The sequence below is a fragment of the Protobothrops mucrosquamatus genome, unplaced genomic scaffold, assembly GCF_001527695.2.
Source record: "Protobothrops mucrosquamatus isolate PMUCROS unplaced genomic scaffold, P.Mucros_1.0 scaffold233, whole genome shotgun sequence".
NCBI lineage: Eukaryota > Metazoa > Chordata > Lepidosauria > Squamata > Viperidae > Protobothrops > Protobothrops mucrosquamatus.
Genome location: NW_015386584.1, coordinates 150,654 through 176,093, shown reverse-complemented (window position 1 = coordinate 176,093; position 25,440 = coordinate 150,654). Strand labels below are relative to the sequence as shown.

Sequence of the window (25,440 nt, the reverse complement as noted above, 5' to 3'; positions counted from 1 at the left end):
GTATTAAAAAGCACACAATAAAATCATAGATATTACAATGCATGCTAAAATGCATTGTGCCAAACTTCATGATAAAGAAATTGAGAGATAAAGGGAAAAAAGTTCACAACCACATGTCAAATTCCAAACAAAAATATATGAAAAGAATAGAAATCAAATTAAAATGACTTAAGAAATTATTAGCTTTTATTTATTGTTCACACTATTCAAAATACATTCAAACAATTTATTATTTATCTACATATTTCACTGGAAATCAACCAAGCATATAAATTAAATATTTAGTAGGACTGGTGATCTCTAGATGACCTTGTTCAATAAATTCACATATATCTGAATACTATAGGTGACATATGGATACATTTTATATAAATATTATAATGATGAATATATAAATAAATTTAAAACAAAGAAATATTTTGACTACTGCCACAGTGTTATTCATAAATACGCTTCCTGAAGAGATTCTAGGAAATCTCTGTAGCAATTTCATATACAGGTAGTTCCTACTTAATAACTACCTCATTTGGTGACCATCTGAACTTACGATGGTGTAAGAGCAGCTTTGCAACCTATCCTCACATTAACGACCATAACAACATCCCAAAGTCATGTGATTGCCACTTGGGTGCTTCTCAGCCAGCCCACATTTACTACTGTTGCAGCGCTCCCGCTCATGTGATCCCAATTTGCATGCTTCCCAAATGGATTCCGACAACAGAGTTACTAGAAGAAACAGAAGTAAAATTGTAAGTCATGGCCACATGATGTCTTACTTAACAACCACAGTGATTGTTTAATAAACAAGAAGTGACATAATATGTCCATTGCAATTACATGGGTTTTTTTTGCTTAGCAATCATGGAGCTTAGTGACACAGTTGCTGATCTCAATTGTGGTTGCTAAGTGAGAACTATCTGTGCAGCTTACAGCTACCCTTCTTGATTTAAAGCAAGAAATAGCAACTAAATGCAAAATATTCAGGTGCATTAAATGAGGAATTCTATCTGAATTATATACTATAGGCAACAACAACCATTGTTAACAACACACAATGAACCAACAAGTTTATACTGTTTGGGGATTGGCAACAGTTATTTTTTTTCCTGCAACCAAGCTGCATATTTATAAAGTGATATTTACAAAATCCCTACATATTCAAAACAATGTTTGTTATCTAGAGTTTCTGAGCTGCACAATTTTTTTTCTCCACACATATGAAACAAGTAGAGATAGATAAGTGGCATAAAATGTAATAAATGAATAATGGATAATTATTTATCCATTCCATTAAATGGAATAATCAACATTGGGACCAGAGCAGACAGGAAATATTTTAAACTCACAATAGAAACCCAGATAGACCAGCATGCTAAATAACAAAATAATATGCGCAACCTGATTTCTACAAGGATGAAAATCCATCATGCTATGGAAATGGTGTGGAAGGAATATATAAACATGAATTGATATAATGACTTCAAGTTAGCACCAATGTTTTTTTATTTAAATATTAGTCAGCATTATGAATACAAAATGAAAAGTCAAAGGAAAGAGTCTGTTCAGTCAAAGCAGCAAGCAAAAAAGTAACGGATTTTTACAGGTTGCAGTCCTACACAAACAGAAATGGACATTCAGTATTTGATTTGTTTCCAAGTTAATTTGAATATGATCAAGTTGCAATTTACCCATAGAAATGGGAGATTCTCTGTGTCAAATAGCCTAACATCTCCAACTTAGGTCAGCATAAATCAGTTTCAACACAATTTTGTGTGCGCATTTTTAAAATTTTGTGAATGAATGAATGTATGATTGAACTCATGACAAATTTCCATGGAGCTGTCCATCTCTAAGAAGAGACATAACAGGGGTGGGAAATAGGATTTACGGAACAAGTGAAATAAATAGTATCCTTACTTGGGTAGATAGAAGGGAGAACTGTACCTTCACCTGAGGCAACTAAAATTGAGTGTCTTCACAGTTGGCAAAGTAGTATAAAAAAACAAGCTTCCTCCAACTGAAAATCCTTAAATTTTTATTCTAGAGTTAAACTTCCTTGTGATCTTTTGGCTAGAGAAGTAACAAAGTGAATTCAAATATTTTACGTTTCTAGCAGAGATGAAATGAAGCTTAACAATTAATGAATAATCTCTAGTAACCTGGAGAACAATGGTAGGTCCTTAACATCTGGAAAGTGCTGGTACATTGCATTTATGAATGGTCTTATGGAGGAAATTTTCCAGCTTTTTTTTTAGTATGCTTAAATTATTTGTTCACCAACACACAGTATGCTTGCTTCAGGGTTTACTCTATAGTTGTCATGTGTTCTACAACCAAATCACAGCATAGATTTTGAGCAGTCATGATCAGAAGAGAACCATGAATATCAGAGAAATGAACGTAGCACAAGTTGGCCATGTTGGTATAAAGAAATGTTTAACAGCATATTTACAGCTATGCACAGTGAAGCCTATAATTGGTTCCACACCTAATTATGCAACCAAAGTTAATCACATAATCACTACAGATATAAGCATTACACACTGAGGTATAACTATACCTTAAGCCAGTGATGGCGAACCTTTTAGAGACTGAGTGCCCAAACTGCAACCCAAAACCCACTTATGCATCGTTGAGTGCCGGGTGGGTGTGGCCCATTGGCTGGGTGTGGCCCATTGGCTGGGCGTGGCCCATTGGCTGGGTGTGGTTGCAGTGGTAACGGCAGACTGGGGCTAAAATGTTCAATCAATCAGTTCCAACTTTGCAAGCTCTTTTTTTTCACGCGAGAAGTTGAAATTGACTGATTGAACCTTTTTTTTTTTGCACACGGCAAAAGGTTTTATAAAACCCAGCTGAAGGCCTAGGACTGGGGCGACGGTGCACGTGCCCACAGAGAGGGCTCTGAGTGCTGCCTCTGGCACCCGTGCCATAGGTTCGCCACCACTGCCTTAAGCTAAACTAAACTATTCTGAATTTTATTCCTATTTTTTATTAACTTTTAGGGTTGCTTCATCTTGGAAAATACTGGATATCTAACTGATAAGCATTTTGAAGTGTTTTACATCAAGCCCTTTGCTATTTAAATTCTAGCATTTAGAAGATTTACCAAATAAATCCTTCAAACTCACAGTATAGTTCTCTGAGCTCTGGAGAAGGGAAAAAATAATATTCAGTATAAATGAAGTTGTAATTATTTCAGAGAAGCTGAGCAATGAGATGCAGTTGCTCTTCTTTGCTTCCTGTGGTGGAATGTAGTCTGATTTCCCAAGATGGAAGGGCTGCTTCCCGGAGGGCAAAAAAGCAGTGGAATATGGGATCTCTGGTAGGCAGGAAGAAAGCTAACATGCCCCCTCCCCAGCAGTTCACACAGTATAGCTATAGTTACGTAGATAGTTGCTTTAGTCTGGCAAGATTCTGTCAATAGGTAAACAACAATAAAGACACTATTCAGAAGTAACACCACCTGTTATTCTTTGTTCTTTGGGCTTAATGCTTCTGGAAGTTCAAGGATGAGCATGTGCTGGCTATGATTTATACTGCCTGGAGTTATGTGCGCTGATTGATTAATCAATCAATGGCTCATTCTCCTTGACTATATCAGATTGGTTACAATAATTACTTGAACACTGCAGGCAGACAATAGGAGAAGCAGTGGCCACAGTTTTTGATGTTAGAAATATGTGGCTGCACATCAAAACATGAAGTAGATAATGATGTTGTTAGCTAGGGATATTCCATTTTCCTCAAAAACCTTAAGAAACGCCACAAAGCAATTAAAGAATGTGGATGATCCATATGGGGGATAGACAGAAGCTGTAGGCATGAAAAGTAAATAGGATTTGCAGATTTAATAGATTAATAGGGATCTCAAAGAAGTGTCCCCCGTGAAATATTTTCTGCATCTTCCCAAGAACACCAAACATAAATCACCAAACAATGATTACGCTGGAATCAAACTGGAACCAAATGAAGTAAGATACTGATATAGGCAGGGTATAATATGCAGAAGTGCAGAAGATATTTTAAAAATAAAAAAACTCTTTTTTCTCATCTAAAAAATTAAAACCCAAAATTCTATCAAAGAGAATAAAGAAGATCAGAAAAATAAATTTGCTTATTTAGCTCTTCACAGTTCAGAGCATACTGCAAAGGCCAGAATTCTATATATCAATTGACAACTGCAGAAACTAGTGGGGGATTAATTAACTTTGCAAAGATTTTGTTGTAAATGCCTCTTGTATGTTAAAACAGAACAATGTTGTATTAATTAAAAAAGGATTTGAATGACAATCTGTAGTCAGTGCATTGCTATAATTATTCACTATACCTAACATATATTTGTAAAATGATATTAAGAAATCATATTTAATGCTTTTGGATTACATGTATGGATTATATGGATTATATGTATGGATTATATGTCTGAAGACTGACATAGAACTTATCTAAATATAGTCACTTAATTGCAATCTGAATAATTCTATTTCATAGATAAAATGATGCCATAGGCAATCAAATGTTACATTAAAAGCTAACAAGGAGGTAGTGCATGGAAAAATAAACAAAACGTGCATTATATTTTCAGTTTCAAAAGAGGTTATATATATTTTGTGCTTGTTTCTGCCGATATAAATAAATAGGCGAAGAAGCATCCATTAATTATATGAAATATTTCATGGGGGCTTTGGAAAATGCTGGCAATTCTGTAGATTGGTTCAATTGAGTTTGACTACTCTCATTCAAGAATCAGTTCCCCGATGACAATTTGCTTTTCAGAAACATGAGTAGCCTCCCACTCAAAAATGGGAGTGACATATCCTGTCCCCAGGGAATATGAGATTCTAAAGAATTGTACAGTCAACAGAATGACAAACCAAAATATTTTCAGCATTTATGCCATATGCTACCAAAAAAAAGTTCAAAATTTAGGTAGCATACCACTTAAAATGTAGGCCAGAATAGTTGTAAAGGCTATAGGAAAGTAATCTATTATCATGAAGGAAAGAATATGTCAGAGCACAAAATGTAAAACATTCTGATGTATTTCGCAACAACAGATAATTACATATATACCCAGGCTCTACATGTGACCATCACAGCATGTGGCAGTCCAGAAACATACACTGTCTTTTCCATTTATTCAAATAAAAACAAGGTAAGTATTATTTGAAGCAATTATTTTCCCTACATGTAAGCAAGTGAGGTTCTATGGCTAGCCTCTTGGACAGAAACAGAAACTGGAGAAAGTATTATATAAAGACAAACTATGCTAGTAATATTCCTGGATATCTTTGGAAATCATTGTCACATATTCATGCCTCAATTTCATGAGCAAATAACAACATGTTCAGAATTTGCTTAGCAACCACTTACTGTATTATCTTAATGATAGGAAGTTTCAATTTTATTTGATAATAGATTTAGTTTTCAATATAAACGTTGTCAGAAATAAATGTATTAAGTATACTAATGTCATACTTGTGTACAACATGCTACAGGGCCAAGCAATTTTTATGTGTCTGTGTGTAAGGAAAATTATTTTTTCCTTACACACAGTTATTTCAGAATGCCAAGTGAACAAGTCATATCCAATTAATTACTTTCTACAATACGGCCTTTATAGTCACAGCAGTCTTCTTGTGGGTCAGAAAATTGCAGTATTTGTAGTAGTTTGCTTGCTAAAAGATTACCATTTCTTCCATTTTTCTCAGAAGTATGTGAAATGCTTCAGCAAACCTCTCCTTCACCAGGCAACCGCATGGAATAACTGCAATCTGATTAGCTTTGGTGATGCTTTCAACTTGAGATTGAATTTTCATTTCATGGTTAGATAACACGCACACGATTATCAACATTTTGAATCACCCAATATTTACTTAAGTAATTCTGTGCTACTTGTTAGATTACTTATGGAGTACAGTTTAAGACACAATCTCTTGAAAGAATAAAATATTTGGACACATAATACGTTTAAATAAATAAATAATATTTTATTTACACTGTTGTGTCTAAAACCTATATACCTTTACCCAGGAATACGTCTCTTACTGCATTCACTGAGGCTGAATTGAAATAATTCAAACTATTTTTAAGAGAAAAATATTTTTACATACTTTTCCATTCCTTGAAAGCAAGAAGACGTTCCATATTCTTATTGATTTCATTTTAAGATAACCTTTATACAATCCCCTGAAACTGACAATTATGGGGTATTTTAAAATAAAGGGCAACAGCACACAAAGCAAATAAAATGAGTTGTACTGTTTGTATTCCCTCAAGAAACTGATGCAAATTTTTTGCCTCCCAGGATAACTTTAGTGAGACAGTCTTTTTTTCCTCACTTCCATCCCAGTTCTTGGGATAACAAGATGGAAGGAGGATGGAGCAATAAACAGAGATTCTGAGCAAACAGCAAGGCTCACAAATCTTTGCTTTAAAATATGTGTCAAATGTCAAGAAGATGCAGCATTTGCTCTGCCAATCATGAGGATCTGAAATTGGAAGGCTATCCTAAGACATCCAATTTCAAGTATTGAGAAGCTGAAACATTTATTCTACCTGACCAGAGAACAAAAATACAAAGAGGGTTGGAGTCAATAAGGGTCAGGGAACCAGGGTCTTTGAAGCGACTAGGACTTCAAGGAAATGAAGTCCATGTCCTACCAGACTGACAGAGGGACTTTAATCTAATTTCATGACATATTTCTACCTTATCATGGACTTTAGCTTTTTCATCCACTTTCCACTTTGCATTTTCAAGCCAAGGCTACCAGTCATTGAATGAAGAGTGGATTGGCCATCCCAGTTCTTACATCTGCATCTTAAGATATGCAGGGAGTCCTCAACTTACAACAGTTAATTTAGTAACTGTTCAAAGTTACAATGGTACTGAAAAATGATGACCATTTTTCACAGGACCTTTGAAGGATCCCCATGATCATGTGATTAAAATTCAGATGCTTGGCAACTGGTTCATACTTATGATCATTGCTGTGTCTCAAGGTCATGTGATCACCTTTTGCAAACTTCTAACAAGCAAAGTCAATGGGGAAGCCAGATTCACTTAACAACCAGGTTACTAACTTACCAACTGCAGTGATTCACTTAACAACTGCAACAAGGAAGATCATAAAATGGGGCAAAACTCACTTAACAAATGTCTCACTTAACAACAGAAATTTGGGGCTCAATTGTGGTTGCAAGCTGAGGACTACCTGTAGTCTTGAACATACTTCTGTTTGTTACGAATCTTATACAATATATATTGTATGTAAATATGAGCAGAAAATCAGTAAGAAATTATTTCCTTGCATTTTACCATACAGGTACACCAAGAGGCCTTCCAAATAGTCAAGCACAGTGGTGGCGAACCTATGGCACGGGTGCCAGAGGCGGCACTCAGAGCCCTTTCTGTGGGCACACGTGCCGTCGCCCCAGTCCTAGGCCTTCAGTTGGGTTTTATAAAACTTTTTCACTTTAGGCCTCCGCCGCCATGTGTAAAAAAAAAAGGTTCAATCAATTTCAACTTCTCACGGGAAAAAAAAAGGTCTTGCAAAGTTGGAATTGATTGATTGAACTTTTTAGTCCCACCCAGTCTGCCGTTACCACCAGAGCCATGCCCAGCCAATGGGCCACGCCCAGCCAATGGGCCACACCCACCCGGCACTCGACGATGCATAAATGGGTTTTGGGTTGCAGTTTGGGCATTTGGCCTCTAAAAGGTTCGCCATCACTGGTCTAGCTATATTATCTGTTAAAACTGAAACTATAAGGCATGCAATTAGCCTCCCATCAAGAGAATAACCAGAAATAAGGGATTACAGATTTCATCCCTGTGGTTCAGTGGCTAAGGTGCCAGACTAAGAGCAAGGAGACCAAGATCCTACATTTACTTTACACTTAGCCACAAAAACTGTGTAATCCCTTACAAATCTGGCAGACTGCATGCTTATTTTCCATTTCTCTCTCTCAGCTTTAACTGACAGAGACCTATAGTTTTTTTCATGTGATTTTATCTCTGATTCCTCAAATATTTTAAATGGCCTTTGAGCAATTGTTCAAATAAAGTCAGAAAGTGAAATGTTGAAAACTAATTTTCTAAAGAAATTCCAAATCTCCGTGAGGATGAAGTTATAAAAAATAACAACCCTATTCCATAGATTAAAAATATAAAAAGAAATCTGCTTGGTTTTATTTAATGAATTACTGCAGAAAGTTGCATATTTTTTAATTTAGTTAGCTGGTTTGCAAACTGAAAGAATGCTATATGCTAATAATTAAAATTCACTAAAAGTAATACTGTATTTATTGTACAGCCTCTGTGCTCTTTGGGTCAAATGCCTGAAATACTTTTCTTCTTTGCCACATACATATTGGGGAAAATACTGCACTAATTCTTCTTGTGCTTTGACCTCATTATTCTTAATGTAGCATTCTATGATATTTACAATTTTTAAATTGAGTATTTACATGGTGCTTTTCAAAAAGACATCCCTTATATTAACAAAACAAAGCAACCAAAATGACCCGGTCTTATATTTGTTTTGCTTCCACAAGAGGCACTAGGTCTTATTTTGGGGGGGATGTCTTATGTTACCTTTGTCTTACCTTAGGACCACCACAGCCAGGCCTCCCGCACCCCGACACCTGTTGTGCCGCTGCTTGACTTCTTCTGTGTCTGCTTGCCACCACTTGCGGCCGGACACCATGTGGCACATTGCACCGTTGCCACTACTCATGGCAGGAGGCCTCATAGTGCTTCATGCCATTGCTGCCGCTCGTGGCAAGAAGCTGAAAAGTGCTTCAGGCCATTTCCGCTGCTTGCAGCAGGACGCCACATGGTGCTTTGTGCTCTTGCTATCGCTTGTGGCAAGAAGCCACGTGACTGTTCTGGCCATTGCTGTCACTTGTGGCAGGAGGTCATGCAGTGTCCTGCCATGAGCAGCAGAAACGGCCCAAAGAGCCATGCAACGTCCTGGTGTGAGCAGTGGAAACGGCCTGAAGCGCCATGTGGCTTCTTGCCGCAAGCAGCAGAAACAGCCCAAAGAGTCATGCAGTGTCCTGCTGCAAGCAGCAGAAACAGCCCAAAGAGTCACGTAGCGTCCTGCCGCGAGCAACAGAAATGGCCTGAAGTGCCATGCAGTTTCCTGCCGCGAACAGCAGAAACGGCCCGAAGCGCTGTGCAACTTCCTGTCGTGAGTGGCAGCACTGGCGTGATGAGCCACACGGCTTGAAAAGTGTTGGGGCATGGGAGGCCTGGCTGCAGCAGTCCTACTGATAAGGTAAATGGGTGGAGGGCGCGTGGGGCAGCTTCACCCCCTACCCCTGCCCTAGCTTGATTTTTAGCTGTGCACCTTGCCCCAAAACTAGGGCTTATTTTGGGGTAGGGCTTATATTAGGCCCATCCCCAAAAATCAAGTTCAGCCTTACTTTCGGGCTGGTTCTTACTTTCGGGGAAACACGGTATGTTAAATAGATATTGTATTACTGCTCTCAAAATTCCAAATAAGAAATGTTAATTTCCAAAAGGGATGAAGTTGGCCAAGATTTTAAAAGTTCAGAAAAGAAATTTTGAGGATCTTGAACACAAGCCAGATATCTGACTTTACTATGATAAGAAGCCAAGATGGATGTATAGAGCTCAAGAAATTTTATTTGTTTTTCTGTCTGCGTCAATATGGCATTATTCCAGTTAAGAGATTATTTATTTAACACTGTATTTATCTGAAGATGAGATCAGTTTTTTCCAGACTGAATCATCATGTGAACACAATAAAACATACATATCTTTTTTAAAAAAGAAGAAAAAGTGTCAGTAAAAAAACAAATCACTGGAATCATTGAATGCCTGGTATGCCCTGACTGAATAAGTTATTTATGTTTGTGATATAAACTTTGAAATATCGGTAAAACAACAAACTATTTACAAAGAACACCAAATGTAATAGTTCAGCATATTCATTGTCATTCAAAAAAGAAAACCCAATTCTCATAATATTTCCTTAAAAGTTGTCTTACAGAAAAAAAGCTGAAGATATAACCCATACTTTTAAAATAATGCCTCATTTGCTTATAAAGGTAGTCCTCACTTAATGACAATAATAGGGACCAGAATTTCCATAGATAAGCAACATGGTTATAAAGCGTGATATCATATGACCTTGTTGCTTAGCCAGAACAGCCCTGGTATTTCCTGTTGCTCTTGTTAAGTAAATCCTGATGTCATATGCTCACCATCCATGACCTCCTGCTAGCTTCCCCATAGACATTTCTTGTCAACAGCCAGCTAGATCACAAATGGTGATCATGTGACCACAGGATATTGTAATGTTGTGATCATGAGCCAAGTGCCAGAATTGTTACCACACTCACTGCATAAGTCCCTCTTATTCAGCTCCATCATAAATTTGAATGGTTGCTGAACAAATGATTATTAAGTGTGGACCACTGATGAAATAGGTCTTTTGTCATTTATTTTCACACAATTTCTATAACCTTACAATTCCTATAACCTTACCAAGGAGCCGTGATGGTGCAATGGTTAGAATGCAATATTGCAGGCTAACTCTGCCAACTGCCGGAAGCTCAATCCTCACCGGCTCAAGGTTGACTCAGCCTTCTATCCTTTGGAGGTCAGTAAAATGAGGACCCAGATTGCTGGGGACAATATGCTGACTCTGTAAACCTTTTAGAGAAGCACTATGAAGTGGTATATAAGTCTAAATGCTATTGCTATTTTTCCATGAAACTTGGGACTACATAATTATTTTCATCTTTGCTATATAAAGAAGGTATACATACAACTGTCTCTACTTCAGACTATTTCAGATTTTATTCTAAAGGCTTCTAAATCATCTTTGTGCTTTGAATGGTTTAACAGGATTAGGAAATGGGCAGGACAAAGGGCCTTACAAATTTTGACATCTTCTCACATGAGTGGAAGTTCTTCCTCATTTGTTAATCATCTTCTTTATTATCCTGTACATCCAGTTTTCTTTGATATACTTTACTCAATAACATAAACTAGAAGACTGAAGTCAATGCACTAGGAATATACTTCAAACTGCGCTGCTGAACTTCTTAGTAATATATACTTGCACTATATTAAAACCTATTCAAAAATAATAGCTGAAATATCTCCAGAGATAGTTGTGGGTAAGCTTCAGATTTCCACAAATTGTTCAGTCCTGAAAGATAATATAGGTAGTCCTTGTTTAGGAACCACAATTGGGATTGGTAATTCATTTATTAAGCAAAACAGTCACTAAGTGAAACTGCAGGTGTGCTTTTAATCTTATTTTCACTTTCCTTTGCTTTACAGCTCTACGAAGGTCATAAATGCAAAGATTTGTCATAAAGTTATTTTTTTTCATCACTGTCATAACTGCAAATGGTTGCTGCCTAAGGCAGTTGCCAAACGAGAAACAACTTGTATGTCAATTTCTCTATGGGGAGATGTGTATGCTAGTATCTCTGATTCTTTTATCATGAATTTTAGAAAAGGCTGTTTGTGTGTGTATACATGTGCATGCATGCAAAGGAGGGAAGGAAGACATTCATATATTATAAGAAATTATACAACTCCAACCAGAAAGAAGAGAGGCATAAACAGTAATCCCAGACAAAGCTAGACTTCCATGTCAATAAAATAAAAATCAAGTTATAGGAATAAATTATTGCAGAAAATGCACTATTTATTAAGCTTTAACAAGGTAGTTTTACAAAGTTCACATTCCCCCCAACACTGAAATTCGCATTTAACTCATTAAAGGAAGCCAAAAGTGACAAAAAACAATAAATACTATGTTAAAACAAATGTCTTAGTTTTAACCACATCCAAAATATACTTCTGCCAGCACAGAGCATTCTTGTACAAAATAACCCAAGTCTTTTGCCAGCAATAACTTATATACTGATGTGGCATTAAAAGAAACTTGGATGCTTAAGTTAGGAGGCAAACTGTCAAACAACCACTAATTGGATTCTATGATATGACTCACAGTTTAGCAATTTCTTAGGAATTAATCACCCTGTACCCCCCAAAAAATTAATTAAAAAGCAGCCCATATTTTTGCTTGGCGCCCTATTGAACAGGCCAAAATCACCACAGAATATGCTGCAAATATGCTGCTGTTTATTTTTATATGCGAATAATATAACAAATATCTTCTGTCTCAGATACACTCCTTTATTACTCAGACTAGCAGCAATGTCCCCCCAGCAACTGAGGTGGTGAGTTTCCCTCAGGGCTTTATTACCCAATACCTATATACAAAGCTGCTCGCATCTGCCCCACAACAATCCTGGCTGGAAGTCAGGTTAGTTCATCAGCCCTTGTGACAGGACAGGACAGCTGTGCTCTAAGATCCTACTGGAGCTTCTTGTCCCCATTATTCTCACCCCTTCTACTGACTCACACCGTACCACGACAGCCAGGCCAGGCCACTAAAATCCATATGCCATAGTGATAAGACAAAGAAAAAACACCATAGCTTTTATTCATTAGTCTGAAAGTCCTGGATTTGTGGAGTTCACAGGAACCAGTCCAAGGATTGAAAGCCAAAGATCAGTTCACAAAAGGATGCAGCTCAGAGAGCAAGAGAGTTATTTCCTAGGAAAAGGCCAGAGGATGCTGTAATATAGCAAGAGCCTCTGACATTAATTAGTCGAGTTGATGTTCTTTCTATTGAAAGTTTTTAAAAAGCTGACATCTCCTGCTGAGCTCTTTTTAACTATCCTCTTGTCCCAGACTTCGGCACTTAGCCAAGCCCTTTTCTTAGGTCTTGGCATGGATCTAATTTTCCGTTATCAGAGTCTACACCCACTTGTGCCAAGCTCATTTATTGATAATGGGACCTCCCTCAGGTGGTTGAAGCCCACAAACCAACACAGATCCTGCTCTTGAGTTTCAGAATCCAAGAAATCCATAAGACCATGTTATCTCTGGACAGGGTCACACTTTCCCTGGAGGAGCAAGTCCTGTTGGTTCCTGGTCAGGCAACAAATGAAACCCATGACTATGCAAGTCTAAATTTGTTCATTGTACTAGCTGCAGTCTTTTTGAAATGAGAAACTTGTGACAGTGATAGTGGTCTGATCACTTCTAAATTAAACTACTACAACATACTGTATCTGAAATTTCTTTGAAGATTCCACAAAAACTACATCTGGCACGGTTTTCCAGGATGAAATGGTAAACAAAGACAGCTCCACAAAAAAGAAGTGACTACTGCAATGGAATGAAGAGCTAGAGAGTAGACAGATTCATTGTAATTCCTCTCTGAACAAGGACAGGACTTGAGATTGCTCACAAATGCTCCAGATAGCTGCTTCTTGCAAAGAGACCATAAGACAATGGTCTCTGGTGGGTTTGGATTCTGAGTGACAAAACAATAGCCATATTGTCAAACTGCAGTCAGCTCCTTACAAGAACACTGTGTTTCCATACATCCTTTCCTAATCTCTTATGGAACTTGCTTTTTTAACCATTTTTCAGATAGAGTATTTGGAATGACAACTTATACAGCACTAAGTGACTTTCTTCAATATTTAGTAAAAAAATTAAATATAAATTTATGGACTTTTTTCTGGAATAAATAGGTGATTAAAACTTCGATTTATGAAAGTTACAAATGTATTAGGGTTTCAGATGGATTTGAAATAAGATTTTGGAATTAACTATAAAGAATTCTTCCTATAGGAAAATGATTTTGTTTTAAATTCTTAAAAAACATAGTAAGATAAAACTTTAAAAAAATGGACATTGGAGGGAAATAGAAAGAACTAAAGATTATAATTAAAGAACATTCAAACTCGATTATTAATACAGAATGCAGCAAAATATTTTAACATTGGATATATTAAAGGATATTTTTCAACAATGACACAGAAATTAATTTTAAGAATGTCTGCCATTAGAGATAGACTGTGTTTAAAAGATGCTATGGAAGAGGAACAAGTCATAGCCATGATTTGGGATTTGGATCATATGCCTATTTGTGGTATGATAAATGAATGCAGATTTTAAGAATAATTTCTAAGAGTTTGGATTAAACATAGAACAAGGGCTTTCTCCTAACTTCTCTCTGGTTGTCATCCCAAGAAGCTTTTTTTAAGTAAAGCAATGACAGCAAGATCAATCTGGTGGGCTAATGGTGAGTTATTATGATTTATTCAAGGTGAACCTAAATTGAAGTTGAAAGAAGAATTGAAATTGGAAGGGCGTATTTGTCATTGGTTCACATATTTACAATTAAGAGAAAGATTTGACTTATGGTTTTGAATATATAAAAATAAGTTTGAAACTGCATTCTGTACCAATCATAAACATGTTATTGCTAAGAATTATAAATTGCTGTTGATTGACGGATTGAAATTTACAATGAATAATAATTTGAAAGAAATGTTTTATAAGATGATGTACCATTGGTATTTAACCCCTAAAAATAGAAATATATAAGAGAGTTTCAAATATATGTTAGAAATGCAACTACAAAGAGGTACTTGACAGAATAATAGAACAGAATAACAGAAGTGGAAGGGACCTTGGAGGTCTTCTAGTCCAACCTCCTGCTCAAGCAGGGGACACCATGCCATGACAGACAAGTGGCTATCCAATCTGTCCAATATTTTAAAGAAAAGGGAAATATGAGGATGGTGACCTTGGGGAAAGAGAAGAAGAGATGCTGCTTAGGAAATAATCAGATGAGAGGCAGGAGACTCTAGAGGTTTAACGGTCAGAGAAAATACTTAGGAAGGGCCCACCCTAATAGTTAATATTAATACTAAATAATTTTAATGCAGTTAAAAGTGGCAGTGGGAATTTTGCAGTTTCAGACTTGCAAGATTCTATTAATATGGCCATATAATAAAGCAGAATTAGTTCATCTAGCTAGATGGCAGTTTAATTTCCTCCTTTTCATTACTATTACTACACATTCTACTCTCTTTGCATCATTTTTGGGCATTTCTGCTACAAGGATGTAGAACCGTATTGAATCTTTCTCCTTGCTACACATACTCTCTCCATAGCTAATGTGACAGATGTGAATAGTCAGCAATAAAGATGAACAGAAAGTAGCAGGAGACAAATGAATTAAAAGAAACAAAATGTAATCCAAGCAATACAAATAAGAAGAAGGACAATCTTTGATACGGCCAACAGTTCAGAAATACTTATTCTATACATTCATTTCATCCTTAAGTGTCAGCTCTCCAATCTGAATAATTCTGGGACCAGTAATTATGAAACCTAATTAGTTAATAAACAGCAATGGCTATGAATGTATTGTATCAGTGCTATGTTTTTTGATAATTTCTCTCGTGAATGGATGTCGTATATGTTTGCCAATTTTAGATTGCTGCTATATATTGTGAGTGGGATGTGAAGCTGGATTAAAACATCTGCTGGTTCAGCAAGATATACCATTCCTGTTAAAGAACAACTTAATCGATTTTCATGTTTTTTTCTGAACTCAGTTTAAGATATTGGTCTTCCCATTTAAAGCACTGAACAGGTGGAATGTTAAATACATTTTAAGTGTTGTCCCCTATTCCTTGAGACACATACCTAAATGCATATCTACACCCAAAGGAATATAAGTGGATTGCGGGGCATGGGTGGGGAGGATTGCTCATATCTCCCACTATGAACCAGTGGTCTCAAACTGACCAATACAGACAGCACAGAACAAAAATAAAAGTAAACCTACAGTAATATTCATGTGCAAAGTATTCTTAAGTTAAAATAAAATCCAGAAAGTAAAAGGTTGTGGAAACATGTTCAGTAAGGAGCACAGACAAGATCAGAGTTTTCCCAGAATCTAGGATTTTATTTAGAAAGAACAGCAGACAACAATTTAGCAGTTAACAAAAAAAAATTACTCTAAAGATAGGTAGAAACTTCCCAGACACCCAATATAGCAAGGCTAGATAAGCATTTTATTACATACTAGGAGGAAGCCACTATAAACAATGGATTGCTGTCCATCAACATGAGAGTCTATATATATTCTGCTGTAGTTTAGATCCAGTGTTTCTTTTCATACCTTCCCCATAGCTAAAACAATTTCTTACACTGTGTTGTTTAGCCATGGAGCTATGGAATTGTTGGCATAGCCAATCACCCTATTCCACAAAACTCTGGCTGTCAACGAAGGAGAAGAGGTGGAAAATGACAGCGTGAATTTGTGGTAGGTCAAGAGTCTATGTGAGCAGCCAGGGGGAAAGAGAGAAGTTCAACAGAGCAACTGGAAAGCTGGCAGAACAAGAGGCAAACAGTGAGTATTTTTTTTTTCAGTAAGTAAAATTTGGGGGGTATCTTGTCTTCGCTTTAATGTCAAGATAGACTTAAAAAGTGGTAGCCTTTCTTCAGCCATAATAAAACTTTAACAGGTGAAATTCACTGCAAACATGAGCTTCCTGTATTCTTTAAGAATACAGAGATTCAGAGACACAAATCAAGGGAATCGGGAGACATACACTGATGGAATCCTAATAGGGCCATGTTCTTAACCGAACTGCCACTCTCTTTTGCAAGAAAGCAAAATAATACTTGAGTTCCAGCTCCTTCAGAAAATGCAAGTCAGATTAATCCATATTTTAATGCAAAACAATGTTCCTATTCTATGCTCAATATACATGAAGAGATGTAAGCAAATAATAAAAACTTTTTGCACCACAATGCAGTTATATTACAAATAGATAAGCAATACCATATACCCCAAACCAATCAACTGCTACATATAGCTACTGGCTTTTATTTACAGTTAAGACAAACTACTTCCAGATCAACTTCCATATAATCTGTGATTTTAAAAAAAAAAGTGTGAGGAAGTGCATATATTAAGAGAAACTATGCCCCAATGTAATTCATTAATAAAGTAACATAAATTATACTAGGCAAGTTTAATATCCATATTAGAGACATGTGAATGAAATGCATCTGATTTTTTTTTACTTTTTAAAGAAAAAAAATCACAAGTGATATAGAAATAAAGAGCCACATTGCAAAATTTGAAAGAGTATTTGATTCATGTAAAAAGAAGCATTTCTTTAATTCATGAAACTGCTTATTTTGAGTATCCATGTTGATTTGAACCATCTTTATGTCTGATATTAAGAATATATATTCAAAATAAAAAATGACCACACAGGAAGCCTCTGTCTCAGGGTCCAACAGTGACCTCTGTGATCTAATGCAACTTCCTCAAACAAGTGAAGGGAGGAAATCATGCTGGGCTGGAAGAAAAACATAATCTTGAATTCCGTAGTGAACAATCACAGCAGGGGAAACAGCTTATTTAACCTTCAAAGAACAATGACTTCTATTTTCAAAGAGTGTTCAGGTGGTTTCAGATCTGATGCCCAATCACGTTACCGATGCAATACAAGTTATATATCGAGATTTAGTTTGAATTTCAAATATCTATTCAAGTGAGCCTTGTTTAGTTGATTGATAATTCTAAACAAAAGTGAGAGAGCTGTGGGCATCCTCTCCCTCCCTAAGATTCTATCTGGCAGGGCTAGTTCTCCTAACTAGGAATAATTGTGGTTACTGGCTACTGTGCAAATATTAAAGGAATTTTGAAAAGGAGAATATCAACCATATTGTGTACAAATGATCTCTAAAGGAGTGTTCTGTATCCTGCTGCCCTGCAGACATGATGGATACAAACCAACCATATTATTCAGCCACATGTACTCATGAGAGAAAGTTGCTTATGTGATACACTCTCTGGAATGTATTTAGATAGCACATTGTATTTAAATATTGTACAGCTTTTATAACTATAAAAAAGGGAAGACATTTTGCATCAAGACATATCTGCATGAATTTTGATTCACCAAGGCAACTGCTATCACCATTGAATTGTCCACTAAACCATTTGTTTGTGTTGCTTTTTTTGGACTCTAAAATAAGATGATCTATTATTCACTTTCTACTATCTTAAAATTCAACAAGCCATTCTTTCAAAAACTGAGGAACATCAAACTATCTGTAATGGTTGAAGTTCCTTGAAAGGTATTCCAGTATAATTGACAGCTTAAAACTAGCTACCAAGAAACATAGCATGTTCAAAACAAATTCAGTACAGTGCAATTCTTTCATTACTTTTTTTTCCCAAAGCAAAAAATAAAGGATTGTGCCAGCTTGGTAATTCTAATTATAATACCACGTCTTAAGTACAGAGAATGAAAGAAGCATTTGAGAATTATAAAAATGTCACAGTCAACCTTTTTCGCCATTGACCATTTATGATGTGGAATAAAATTAAGAGCAGTTCAAAAAACAGAAACAAGATGTGAATAAATACTGTATATTTATTTAATTAAAAGCAACATGTCTACTGCAGCAGAGAAATTTTTGCCTACTATCAAGTAAACGCTCTAAAGGTGAACTGATTTATGATACTGACAGCATGGCAACTATCAGTGGCACACTTACATTCAGTCTGCTTGCCAGTACTATACTGACTCATTTTTAAGAGCTCACTAATACATGTTTCTGAATAATCACAGTACTGTCTATACCAGGGGTAGGCAACCTTGGCTCTTTTATGACTCGTGGACTTCAACTCCCAAAATTCCTGAGCCAGCCATGCTGGCTCAGGAATTCTGGGAGTTGAAGTCCACGAGTCATAAAAGAGCCAAGGTTGCCTACCCCTGGTCTATACAATAAATTCTTTTGGGGAGAGAAAAAGAAGCACACACACACTAACAAACACTTACCCTTAATGTAATTTGTATATATTGGAATGGATCTGCCCTTTATATATTCAGCCAAACTAATAAAACACATAGCTAATACTCTGGTGGATCCCCTCCCCATTTTTACAGCGGCCTAATAAAACACCTAGCTTGAGTCCTTCTTTCTCTTTTTCTCCACCCTCATCCGCCCATGTTTTAATGCAATATGAATAACTGAATCACACCTGTGCTCCATTATAAGTAGTGGCACTTTGGTGTCTATGTTGGGAGGGGAGATTGCAGTTGTATGGAGAGCAGGAGAAGATAAAGTTGCAGATGAGAAAAGAAAAAAAATGGCAGGACAAGTTGGCTAAGTACAACCCTCTAATATCTAATCTTTCCCTTTCCTCCTACAATGCCTAGTGGAAGAGAAGGATCTAAATATTTCAGGATTCCCGAGCTTAACAGAAGGATGTAACAGAATCTATTTTGTAATGTTCAAATGGGTTGCTGATGAATGAAGGAAAAAGGAGGATGGCACATCTAATTATAGGCTTAGCTAGAAAAACTCTAAGAGCATTTACAGAGCTTCCTATTCAAAGTGTCTGACTGAGTTAAGGATACTGTGATGTATCAGCATAAAATAATTAGATATTCCTGCCAATAAAACTTTAAGCAATATCTCTATGACCCAAAGAAAAAATTGAGAGAGTTGTAGGCAGATTTAGGAAAAATGTGATTAAAACCAGAAATATAAAGGAAAATATGTTGGATGAAATCATGCTAGAACAATTTGTCCAAATATTGCTATATTTTATAAGGTTATGGGTCCAAGATCATCATGCAAAAATAGGGCTAAAGTTATACCCTTAACACAGGAATACTTGGCCACAAGTTGAAGAGGTTATAGAAAAGGGAAAAGCTGAGAAAGAAATCTAGAATGGCAAAATCAACACTAATGGGTGATAAGAAAGCAAAAATAAAAAGACACGAGATCTTCCTCAATAAGGAAGAAATAAGAAATAAAGTGTCAAGTGTCATAACTGTGGTTGTTAGAGCATGTAGCCAAGGACTGTCAACATCTTCAAAAGATCCTAATACAACAGTTCCTAAAAGCCCTAGAGAAAATGAAATGAGAATATTTAAAAAAGGTGACAAGTAGATGGCCTAAACAAGGAACCAGAAGGATGTTTGAACACCTCCAAAATATAGGAGTTCAAATGACTTTGGTTTTGACTTTAGTTGATTCATTTTTTTCAAGTAAGATCTATAACAGTGGTTCTCAACCTTTTTAATGCCGCGACCCCAACCGGTCGTAAGTCGAGGACTAAACCGGTCGTAAGTCGAGGACTACCCAACCGGTCGTAGGTCGAGGACTTTCCCTGCCCGGGAGTGCTGCGCATGCGTGGTTCTGCCCCTTGCGCCGGCCGAGGCGTAGCTGGCAAATGGCAGAGACAGAGCAGGCCGACCACCAGCTGGCCCAGGTCAAGGGAGGTAAGGCACCCGTCGGAAAAGGGGAAAAAAATGGTGGACAGCCTTGCTTGGGGACCCCCGTGAAATGGTCGATCGACCCCAAATGGGGTCGCGACCCATAGGTTGAGAACCGCTGGTCTATAAGAACCTGGTTCTGGGTGGCAAAGCGAAGAATAAACCTCATACAATATCCTACAAAATTTAGCAATTATGGTATTTTATTTGCTTCTTTGTTTAAATCTTACAGTGCTGTTACCATTTGTTTGATTGATTTCACTTCCTGCTCCCAATTACATATTCTTGATAGATAATTTCTTTATATCTTGTCATCTTTTTGGTTAATAGCCAAGGCAGCTTCTTTTAGACTGGACTGGTCCCAACTTTCCCTACATGTTTTAAATACTCTTCTCAACTTCCATTTAAAACATCTTGGAAAAAGTTATGACATACTGAGCAACCTCATACCATTTGCCCTACTTCAGGAGAATCAGATCCATTAACCTTTGAAAGGTTGTTCCGAGCAATCCAAAAAGTATTTGAGTGAATTGGTACAACTCTTGTGGGATAGCAAATTCCGGTTTGTTTTTAGACTCCGTCTCAAGTAGCATTTCAAGGGCTGAGAAATATTTGGCATTATTTGACTCATCGAGGAGAAGCCTTGGGTAACTATCAAATTTAGCTATCTTATTCACTTGCCATATACTGTATAAATAGAAAATTTACCTTCCTTGTTTGGTTTAGGCAGTAAGACTCTTAGGAAGGTACATGATGGCTTTATCACCCCTATTTAATATTTTATCTGTTTCTTCCCGAAAAACAATTGTGAACTTTTCAGGGGATGGAGGGAGAGTTTGGGGGTTTTGTATGGGGGTTGTTCTTCTATAAGCTGCCTAGAGTCACCATGAGTGAGTTGGTAGCCATATACATTTTCTAAATCAGTGGTTCTCAACCTTTTTAATGCCGCGACCCCCAACCGGTCATAAGTCAAGGACTAAACCGGTCATAAGTCGAGGACTAAACCGGTCGTAAGTCGAGGACTAAACCGGTCGTAAGTCGAGGACTACCCAACCGGTCATAAATCGAGGACTTTACCTGCCTGGGAGCGCCGCACATGCGTGGTTCCGCCCCCTGCGCCGGCCAAGGCGTAACTGGCAAGCGGCAGAGACGGAGCAGGTCGACCACCAGCTGGCCCAACTCAAGGGAGGTAAGGCACCCGCCGGAAAAGGGGGAAAAAATGGCGGACAGCCTTGCTTGGCGACCCCCGTGAAATGGTCGATCGACCCCAAATGGGTCGCGACCCATAGGTTGAGAACCGCTGTTCTAAATAATAATTTAACCCCCCCAATAAGCAAGCATGTTCTCATAGTGGCAGCTGAAAAAAACCAGAAAAGATTCAGTATGACCTATCCTAGTAATGAATGGAATGCAGAGAAGTCAGAAGTCCCTCCAAGAATTCTGCAAGTGCTGAAGGCTCTAAAAGTTTAATCAATTCTATGCTCATATGTATGTGAACCGTAGACCAAGATAAAACACCTATGTGATCATATCCAAATCAAAAAGAGAGTGATATAATATACATATGATTTATACATAAGATACATATATTATTTATAAATTTATTACAGCAGGACAAAATAAAACCTAATCTTTAAAAAATTATAACAGCACTTCTGCAAAGAGAAAAGCACAGGCATGCAGATATGGCCTTCTATTGCTCTGCCTCTGCCCTGGAATAATAGTGGGCATAAATCAAAGAAATAAATAAATTAAAACTACAAAGCCATGTGAAAAATATCACCACCCATATTAAAACAATACCTTTTTTTTCACAAAATAACATGTAACTATTTTAGTTCTTTAGAGCTTTTAATTAGCTTAAATAACAAACTAAAGTGGTTATCTTATCATGATCCCACAGGGTCCACTTTTAATCATATATTTAAATAAGTCACACCAGATGCCGATTCATATCACACTTTCCATGGACTACTGTCCTGAAGACACAAACAATGGTTAATTTTCAAATCATGGTTTGGAATCACATACTTTAAAATATAAAATCTGTTATTACACAGATTTTTTCCATCCTGAGCTGAAGAAGAAAATAAGTTTAGATCTGCTCCTATTTGGAGATAATGCAAAAAAAGGGGTATATAACTGAGCCCGATTTGTCAAAGAGTTGTGAGATGAGGTCCTTAAATCTGTAAAATATGAGAATAGCTAGAAAATTCTGGGTGATCTGATCTAATCTTAATTTGATTTTCCTTATTTTACCTTACCAAAAAAAAAAAAAAAAAAGCCTTGTCTCCCAAATCCTGTGACTATGCCAGAAAATTTTGCAATGCTACAAAGTAAACATTGTGGAAGATACTTTGACTCATCACAATGAATTTTCCCTAATGGTAATTTGTATTCTTTAGTAAATTAGATATGACATTATATCCAAAAAAGGCTAAATGTCAATATAATCAGTTACAACAATTTTGGGCACAAGACATTTAGGTGCCTTGGAATCTCCAAAAACAGTTGATTATCTTAAGATAAAGACAAACTGCAACAATACAACAATATAGTTTAGATTTTTTTTGGACTTTTTTGAAAAGTGAGTAGATTTTAGATTCAAGGCAAAACCTTATAAAAGCTTCTGGAAACTTGCCCTTAAAACAATTACCTCAACAATTCAAGCTTATTTAGCAGATTTTTTTTTTTACAGAGATTGGTTATCCTCCCCCAAAGATGCATTTTAAGGATATTTGACAGGAGTGAAAAACACGTAGCACTGCAGGGTCATATACAGACAATCAGTGCTTTCCATTAGTCAGGGAGGCAACACAAAGTATATCAACATGATTCACTCTGTCGCTACAGCGAATCCCTATTTATCTTAGTAACTGGGCCAATAAGTGAGGCTGCCCAGACAGATTTTGCAGGGGAAATTAAAGTGCAATAATTGTTGAAATTCCTGCTGGTAGGAAAATATTCACCAATCACTCTCCCAGTAAGAGGTGAAGGTCAAGGAGAAGGCAAATATTGACATATGACCTATGGCTTTAGCTGTCTGTTAGAACTTGATCCCACACAACAGGATTGAAGTTTGGGACCTTTTTTCTTCCATCAGGAAGGTCTCACTCACCACATGGACCATGTACAGCAGCAATGCTCTCCACACCTTTTTTTCCAGAAAGATTTTACTCTCTCTGCAAATAATCCCCGGATTATCACTCATTCACTCCATCTGTTATTTGTATTTGTCTTCATTCTATCCTTATTCTCCCATTTGCTCTCCCAATACTGCTTGTGTGTATTTCTCACTCATTTGTTTGATTCTCTTACTTAGACAGTCAAGCAAGAGAGACAAATAAATGATGGAGAAATACACACAAACAGTATTGGGAGAGAAAGTGACAGTTTTTCTCACTTTGTGAAGCTCCAGTGACGCATTATATTAGCAGTTGTACAAGGAACCTAATCATCCAATCAAATGATCATGGAGGGGAAAGGGCATACCTACAGCAGCAAAAGTGGCCAAAAGAAGCTGAATAAATGGCAGCCATATCACACACTGTGGATATTATCACCATATACATCTGAAGTTAAGCAGATTCAGCTATGGGGTAGGGGTGAGAGAAAGGCTGAAACTTGAAGAAATGTTCTTAAAGAATGATTAGCAAGATATGTTCAAAGTAAAGTAAGGGAGAGATGTAAATATATTATAAATGTAAGTTCCCAATAGCTAAATTCACAGAAATTTAGCCTGGGAAACTATTATGGATGAATGGAATAGTGTTTTACATGAAGGAATATTTTTCCTTTCATCTGACTGAAATGATATTAAGTTTTATAAAACTTGTTTTTATTAAAACATTTTTCTGTTTAACAGAATTTAAAAATTAAGCCAGGTCTGTTGTTTATAAATAAACTAACTATTGAAGACTAACTGCCATTACTATTGCTAGTATTATTACAACTAAGAGACAAGGAAGGCAAGAAAATATGCACACTAACATTCAACACACATAAGAAATCCAGATAGAATGGAAAATAGCTAAAGCATCTTTTGCCAGTAGAATAAACGGAACTGGAAGGGAGGGAAAGAAAGAGAAAGATTCAGATTCTGCATTAGAAATACCTAATAGAAGAGTCAAATGAAGCACATTATCTGGAGGCTTGTTATACAATTAAGCCAATAAATCATACGAATAGCGTTGTCTAAAAATAAAACAGAAGTATATAGTAAAGGAAAAGAATTTAGGAATGCCCAAAATAATAGAAGGAAAAACCTGGGCTATTCCATACCTTCTTCTTCCAAAACTTCATGTAATAAATACTAGATAACCTGTGATCTGTTGAGTCATTATTTCAACTGTGTCATCATTTCAGAGATATTTACTTACCTAAAGAGAGCCTTCAATACTTCAATAAACTATGAAGCTCTTACCAGTTTTGAAGAGTTGATTGTCAAGAAATAGTTATGAATGCGGGTATTATTTATTTATTTAATAAAATTTCAATGCTGTCCATCTTCCCCATAAGGCAACCCTGTATATATTATAAATATATATATATATAGTTTTCTTTCTTACTGTGGTATCTTTCTGAGATTTATTTTAAAAAGATCCTAGGAACAATTTCATTGTAACAGTGATTGCATCTATCTTACTTTAAATACATCTGCCCGGAACATGATGCTTACCTTGCATTGTTATTTTTGTAGGTTCAGAAAACAGCGGAATGAGTAAGAGGTAGATGAGGTAGACAAATGAGAGTCCATTGTAGCGGAATGCACATGCTGTAGAGAGAAGGGAGAAAGACAGATGAATATAGGTAACATTAGGGTAATATGATAGCACACTGTCTACATCAAGGTACTATATATATATATATAATGCATAGTCGCTACCAAATCTTCATATATAAATGTATGCATTTACTCTCCCTCTCCCCCCCCTCTCTCTCTCTGTGTGCGCGCGCATAGTAAATAACTTTTGGGAGTCAGTGAACATATTTGGAATTCTAAAAACATGTCAGAACGCTTAGTAGAGCATTTGATTCATATAAAGGTTATCACAGGAAACATGGCCTTTGAGAGAATACCCACGACAAGAAGGCAAATTATCAGGGTTGCATCCTGCCATCGCTCTACCTCCTGAAGATTCAACCTATCAGCCTAGTCAAACTTTGTCACTGGGCTGTAGCCAACCATCCTTTTATTACTGAAACATATCTAATAATTTTTGTGACATGGCAGAAAAATTAAAGATTATACTAGGAGCCTGCTCG

General features: G+C 36.7%; 1 protein-coding gene across 1 annotated transcript in view; it reads right to left on the bottom strand.

Annotated features, from left to right (window-relative positions):
- Nucleotides 1–24,941, bottom strand: part of PIEZO2 (piezo type mechanosensitive ion channel component 2) — a 133,122-nt gene extending 108,181 nt beyond the window's left edge. Inside the window, exon 1 of the mRNA XM_015814256.1 lies at nucleotides 24,854–24,941. Coding sequence (XP_015669742.1) covers nucleotides 24,854–24,860 — 7 coding nt within the window. The 5' untranslated portion in view covers nucleotides 24,861–24,941. The remainder of the gene's footprint in view (nucleotides 1–24,853) is intronic.
- Nucleotides 24,942–25,440: the final 499 nt, after the last annotated feature.